Genomic DNA, 7,507 nt, shown 5'->3' with positions numbered 1-7,507 from the left:
CCGAAGGGCCTGTTTCCTGTGCTGTACTGTTCTTTGTTCTTTTGTTTATTTTTGTTAAGAGTCATGAATTATCTCATTAAATATCTGCCACTGCTGGCTTATTATCTTTCCTGCTCATTTTTATCTGCCCAGTTCACTTTAGCTAACTCTACTCTCATTTTATTGCAATTCCCTTTACTTAAGTTAAACACAGTTGTTTCAGACCCAAGTTCCTGTGAAATAGGCTCGAGGGGGCTGAATGGCCTCCTCCTATTCCCGTGTAACAGGCTCAAGAGACAGCTGAAGAAGTTATACGCACTTAAATTGTTAACTGTTTCTCTCACCACAGATGCTGCCAGGCCTGCAGAGTTTTTCCAGCATTTGTATTTCAAATTTCCAGTGTCTGCAATATTTTGGTTTTATTGCATTGACTTCTGGCCTCCTCTTGTTCCTGTGTAATAGGCTGGACAAGGGACTGAATGGCCTCTTTCTGTTCCTGTGTAACAGGCTTGAGGGGGCTGACTGGGCTCCTCCTACTATGTTACTATGTTACTCACGCTCAATAATTACTGTTTTTCAGGGATGATTAGTTTGTTGTTATTCTGGTGATCACCTTTGAAAAAGAATCATGCCTTTGAAACAACGCAGGAAATCCAGAGCACATTTGAAACCACTCGGAAAAGAGAGTATGTGTCCCTTTGTAAAGAAGGTTAGTGAGTGGCAGATGCAATATGGGAATATGATGTTGTGGCAATAACAGACACATGACTCAAAAAGAGACAAGAACATAAGAACATAAGAAATAGGAGCAGGAGTAGGCCATCTAGCCCCTCGAGCCTGCCCCGCCATTCAATAAGATCATGGCTGATCTGACGTGGATCAGTACCACTTACCCGCCTGATCCCCATAACCCTTAATTCCCTTACCGCTCAGGAATCCATCCATCCGCGCTTTAAACATATTCAGCGAGGTAGCCTCCACCACCTCAGTGGGCAGAGAATTCCAGAGATTCACCACCCTCTGGGAGAAGAAGTTCCTCCTCAACTCTGTCTTAAACCGACCCCCCTTTATTTTGAGGCTGTGTCCTCTAGTTTTAACTTCCTTACTAAGTGGAAAGAATCTCTCCGCCTCCACCCTATCCAGCCCCCGCATTATCTTATAAGTCTCCATAAGATCCCCCCTCATCCTTCTAAACTCCAACGAGTACAAACCCAATCTCCTCAAGGCTGAGTTCTGCTTTGGACAACATGTTCAGGAACGATAGGGAAGGAAGAAAAGGAGGGTTGGTCCCACAATGAAAAATACATTTGATCTTAGGGTCATAATATTCCTTCACTAGGTCTGCCGATTCCTGGAAGGTTTTGACATCTAGTGCCTGTGGGAAAATTAAGGTGTGAATAACAGCAAATACCGACGGTCCACAAGCGGTCAGAAGAATGACCCGTTGCTTTTCATCTGCATAATGTCATTAGACCTAAAAACGTAACGCATGCGTTCCACACACTGAGCACCGTCCTCCACTGCAGGGTCAAAATAATCCAGTTTCCCGAACAAAGGCATGATTCCTGAAAATGGCCTACCTGAAGCGAAGCTGGCTGCCAGCGAGCAGTTCCGTAGGGTCGCTCTTTTTCCTCGTCGCCATTGAACTAACTCCCCACAGCTCGGTGTCCCTTCAACAGATTTCCTTTATTTACAAACTTATCTCCGTTCCTAAGAGTGCCTCAGGTACAAAGTCAGAATCCAGAGTGTCAGTAGACCTGGCACTCCTCATTATATACACAAGTGAGACTCTTTGGGCAGCAATCATTACCTCAATCAGGGAGTTCATACTGCAACGGGCCCATCTCATGGGCCTTGTTGAGGTCATTACACTAGTGTCAGCAGGGATACATTTTGGGAACATCATATCATAAGGCTTGAGGTATCAGTATAAGGAGCAAGGATAAGGCCTTCTATTGGCATATAGATAGTAGACAGATCGTAAGAGAAGGGCAAAGGCTGAATCACTAAATTAGAACTAGGCCGTTCAGGAGTGATATCAGAAAGCACTTCTGATCCTAGGCTATTTAACCAAATTATCAGCCAACCCTTAAGACATTTTCCAATACAACTATATAGTCATCAAATCCATCTAAAACGTCCCTTCGGTAAATTACATAGATCCCCTAATTCTTTTTAACAGACTCATTTAACCTCTTTAAAGATCCCTTAATAAACCATACTCGTTATTTCCCTGATAAGCAGTTGTAATAAATCATATTCATTATTTCTCTCCTAGAGTGGCTAAATGGAGATAAGATAAAGATGAGCTTTAATTTAATTGAATGGAAAAATCTAAATAGCCCTCACTGTTCTTACGTTAGAGGCTCAAGGTACTGAACGTCCTCCTCCAGTTCCTGTGTCAAAGGATCAAGGAGATCAATCATAGAATCATAGAAACCCTACAGCACAGAAAGAAGCCATTCGGCCCATCGAGTCTGCACCGACCACAATCCCACCTAGGCCCTACCCCCATATCCCTACATATTTACCCACTAATCCCTCTAACCTACACATCTCAGGGCACTAAGGGGCAATTTTAGCATGGCCAATCAACCTAACCCGCACATCTTTGGGCTCCTTTTTCTGTGTAACAGCCTTGAGGAGCTGAATGGCCTCCTCCTGCTCATGTGTAACAGGCTCGAGGGGCTGAACGGACTCCTCCTTTTCCTGTGTAACAGGCTGGAGCAGGGGCTGAATGGCCTCCTCCTGTTCCTGTGTAACAGGCTGGAGAAGGGGCTGAATGGCCTCCTCCTGTTCCTGTGTAACAGACTGGAGAAGGGGCTGAATGACCTCCTCCTGTTCTTGTGTGACAGACTCGAGCGGCTGAATGGCCTCATTCTGTGCCTGTGTAACAGGCTCGAGGGGCTGAATGGCCTCATTCTGTGCCTGTGTAACAGGCTCGAGGGGCTGAATGGCCTCATTCTGTGCCTGTGTGTTTCCAGTGAATTTTCTGTATTTCCAGTGAATTTTCCGATTGTTCTCCCATACAGGTGAACGATGAAAAGCAAACTCCCATCATCCCAGCTTTGGGTAAAAAAGCTCGCACTGAAAGAAGGGCACCTCTCTCTGAAAGCAATGGCTCAAATGACACCGGTAAAACACCAGAGACACCGGCAAGCAAGGTTACAGAGCACAGTGAAGAGGACAGAGTTAAAGAATTCACATTCAACTTCCAAAGAAATAGCACAGAGTACGTGGCAACGGGAAAACTGGATGAGAATTTATATTCTGTTCTGATGGCTTCTGAGGCGTTTAAGAAAGCACAAGGGAAAAATAAGAAGAAATTCCATTTCATCGGGAAAAGGGAATTCACAGGTGCTGTTAATCTAGGAATGCCATGCAAATGTCTGCCAGAAAAAGCCCATTTTGAAGTGATATTCCATCGAGAAAACAGTGGGCTGCATTATCGAACTGACAATCCTTCAGGCAAGGAGTGTGTTCTCTTCCATATCAAGAGCACTGGAAAATTAGCTGGCAAATTTAGCACAACACCAAAATGTATCATCAGGAGCCAGTCTCTGAGAGGCAGAGGACATGACCTGTGCATTTACGCCTTTGCAGGCGAGACTATCCGAGAAGCTCTGTGTAAGGATGGGAGGTTCCTGCCTATAATTGAGCAGTTTATGTGGAACCTGCTCGAAGGGCAGAGATGTATACAGTTCAGTGACACTGTGAATGGCCTCCACAATAAACACTTTGAAGTTCAGCTGAGCAAAGAAACGTTCACAGCAGGAAGCAACGCAGATAATGCCAGTCCCAGGGAGAAGCAGGAAGGGGAGAATGTGCCAGAAGAAGGGAATGAGCTGCTCCGTGAGCTGAAAAAGCAGGTTGATCAAAGTCTGGGAAAGGGAAAAGGCATTAAGTACCATCGAAAGCAATGGAATTTGTTCAAGGAAGAATTTGGGAAGATCACAAGTGATGGAGTTCCCATTACTGTCCATGAAATGCTGGTCCAATTGAGTGAGGCTGTTGGATTCATCAAATGGAATAATAATGGGAATGAAGGTACTGCCTCTTGCTTCCACCTCTGCGATGGCTACATTCTAACTTGTCATCATGTTGTGAAGATGATTGTAGGAGATGGGGTGCCTGAGAATGAGTGGGAGGCCATAATAGAGAAGTCTACTAAGATAAACTTTACCTACAAAAAGGACCATCCTACCGGTGACTGGTATGAAGTAATGCGGTCGTTCAAAGTGTACTGCCCAGATCTTGACTACGCGGTGCTGAGACTAAAGGGATCACAAGTTCCACCAGGTCTGCCACCCATTGTAATCCCCCCACCCAGGAATGGAGTGGTCTACATTATAGGTCACCCTGAGGGGGTTTGCAAATCCACCGACACTTGCATTGTCATTCCCTTTGAACAACGAAACATTGGATACTATGTGCAGCTTTTCAATAAGTTTACTTTCAGAGAAATCCAAAATTCAGACAGGATTACCTACAACAGTTGTTTCTTCCATGGTGCCTCTGGTTCCCCAGTGTTCAATTTCTCTGGTCAGCTTGTGGGGATGCACACTGGAGGATATAAATATAAAATCGGCTCCAGGGTGAACAGTGTGATTGAATTTGGTCCAACCATTAAATCCATTGTGGCTCACATGGAGAAACATCATCCAGGTGAAAGGTCACTTTTCCTCACTCATCAGAATGAAACCCAGGACAAGCAGAACGTATCATCCAATGACCAGGAGGAAGTTCCAATGGATGTCGAGTAAATGGAAGCAAGCAATCAAGCTTTAAAAGGGCAGATTTTAAATTCCTATCATTGTTGCATCAGTCCCACCCTTGCCTTCATACTCTGTTATTTCAAGATTACCCTGGTTGGTCTCCCTCACCCACATCTCTCTGTAAAATCACCCAAAATACTCCAGTTTGTATGCTGACTTGCACCCATTATTTAAAAGCCCCATTCATCATTACCCCCTTGTGCTCACAGAACTACACGACAGATTCCAGTGCTATCGTGATTCAGTTTAAAAATTCTCAGCTGTGATTTTAAACCTCTCTATAGGTCTCGACCTCCAACTCGACAACCTTTGAGATTTTTACATTCCTTGAATTCTGGCCTCGTGCACAGCCTCTAATTTCCATTGCTCCACTGGGGGATTTAAGATTGAGGCAGCAGAAAGTAAGTTCAGGAATTTCTTCCCTATCGCTTTTTCTTTCTGTTAGGTTGGCACAGTGGTTAACGTCGCGCCAGGGGCCTGGATTCAATTCCCGGCTCGGGTCACTGTCTGTGTGGAGTTTGCACATTCTCCCCGTGTCTGTGTGGGTTTCTTCCGGGAGCTCCGGTTTCCTCCCACAGTCCAAAGATGTGCAGGTTAAGAGGATTAGCCTTGCGAAATTGCCCCTTAGTGTCCCAAGTTATGTAGGTACGGTGGATTGTGGGTTACGGGGATCGGACGGGCCTGGGTAAGCTGCTGACTCAGTGCAGACTCGATAGGCCTAATAGCTTCCTTCTGCAGTATAGGGATTTTACGATTCTATGATATTTCATTCCTCCTTTAAGGTGTTTCTTGGCCATGTAGAGTCATAATGGCTCAATAGGCGGTTATTCAGCCCATCAAATCCATACCAGCTCTGTGCAGTCCAATCTGTCCCAATCCCCCATTGGGGGGCAAATCTCCCTAAGTGCTGAATCGGAGGGAAAACTGTTCTTGATTACGATTGTTTTTTCAGTGCAGCTTCAGACCTGAATCTCCCCACTCCATGCAATGCAGAGGTCACAATCGTGAATATCATTAAAAAGCCGGGGAAGGGGGGGGTGCTATTTGTGCCAGAGTTGACAGTTCTGGAACTCTGCGCAAGCGCAGTAGCCTCGATCTGTCAGTCTCCCCGTTTGCTGACCAGTTCGATCGCTGGCCAGCCCGGGACCCCCGCAGTGCTGCCCCTCCAGCACCCCCCACAGCCTGATCGCGGCCCCCATGACAATTCCCAGGCCAGCTCTGACCCTCCCCCGCCCCAGAGCACCCTGATGTCCAGCCTACCCCTCCAGGAGTGGCGACCCCCACCACCCTCGCCCAGCCAGACACCCCCCACCCCGGGAGGCAGACACCCCCCACCCCCGGGAGGCAGACACCCCCCACCCCCAGGAGGCAGGCCCCACCCAACAGAAGGCAGACCCCCCTGCCCGGCCGACCCCCCAGCCCGCCCCAATCGCCTCCAGCCCAGACCAATCCCCATGCAGAGTGGCAGTGGGACCCCCCAACTCCACCAATCGCCCAAGGCCATGCCCACAATAGGCCCTGCCCCCTTGGCACTGCCCAGTGGACAGTGCCAAGGTGCCCCCTGCACATGGGCATTTTGCCCCTTGGGCAGTGCCAGGGGCACAAGCTGGCACTGCCAGGGTACCCATGCCCAGGGGGCACCACCCCCGCCACCCGAATCCTGGGGGGCCCCGATTGCCCCCCCCCCTTCACCCCGAACGTGGGGAACTACTCTAAACTCTGCCGGGGTGGGTGATACTATTGGGCCTGGCAAGTTCCAGGCCGGGCCCGATAATCACATGCAAAATATATGTTAAAAAGATTCAAATGACTTACCTCTCTTCCCGCCGGTTTCCAGTGCCGTCTCGACTGCGACTGTTCGCCGGCTCTGGGAGACATGCATGCATTTCCAACGCATGCGCGAGTCCTGCAAAATTGCCGATTCTCCAGGCCGGACCCGCCAGAAAAGTTGTGGTCGTGATGGGAGAATCGGGTTCCTGATCTCTGTAGCACTGTTAAGTTTGTTTCCCTATAAATACCCATCCAATTTCCTTTTGAAATCATCAGTCACCTCCATTCTCATCACCCTCATAGGCAGTGAGATCTTTAAAAAATTCTTCCTGTGTGCAGTGTGCAGTTCTGGTCACCCTATTATAGAAAGGATATTATTGAACTAGAAAGAGTGCAGAAAAGATTTACTAGGATGCTACCGGGACTTGATGGATTGAGTTATAAGGAGAGGCTGGACAGACTGGGACTTTTTTCTCTGGAGCGTAGGAGGCTGAAGGGTGACCTTATAGAGGTCGATAAAATAATGAGGGGCACAGACAAGGTAGATAGTCAATATCTTTTCCCAAAGGTAGGGGAGTCTAAAACTGGAGGGCATAGGTTTAAGGTGAGAGATACAAAAGTGTCCAGAGGGGCAATTTTTTCACACAGAGGGTGGTGAGTGTCTGGAACAAGCTGCCAGAGGTAGTAGTAGAGGCGAATACAATTTTGTCTTTTAAAAAGCATTGAGATAATTACATGGGTACGATGGGTATAGAGGGATATGGGCCAAATGCGGGCAATTGGGATTAGCTTAGGGGTTTAAAAAAAGGGGCGGCATGGACAAGTTGGGCCGAAGGGCCTGTTTCTATGCTGTAAACCTCTATGACTCCTCACATGCCCCCTGCACTGTGATGCCACAAACTCATTGGAGGGAATTTGGCCATCCCGCCTGCCACAGGAATCGTCGCCGGCGGGGGAAGGGGCGGACAATGCAAAGGTCCATT

At 47.6% G+C, this 7,507-nt stretch overlaps 1 protein-coding gene across 1 annotated transcript; it reads left to right on the top strand.

Moving 5' to 3' along the window:
* The first annotated feature begins 565 nt into the window (after window positions 1-565).
* Window positions 566-5,895, top strand: LOC144505549 (serine protease FAM111B-like). Its single transcript, XM_078231680.1, has 2 exons — window positions 566-688; window positions 3,012-5,895. Exons 1-2 carry the CDS (start codon window positions 608-610, stop codon window positions 4,740-4,742), a joined length of 1,812 nt encoding a protein of 603 aa, XP_078087806.1. The 5' UTR covers window positions 566-607; the 3' UTR covers window positions 4,743-5,895.
* The last annotated feature ends 1,612 nt before the right edge of the window (window positions 5,896-7,507 follow it).

The sequence above is a fragment of the Mustelus asterias genome, chromosome 16 (assembly GCF_964213995.1).
Source record: "Mustelus asterias chromosome 16, sMusAst1.hap1.1, whole genome shotgun sequence".
In the NCBI taxonomy this organism is placed as follows: domain Eukaryota; kingdom Metazoa; phylum Chordata; class Chondrichthyes; order Carcharhiniformes; family Triakidae; genus Mustelus; species Mustelus asterias.
This window is presented reverse-complemented; position numbering and strand designations above follow the sequence as displayed.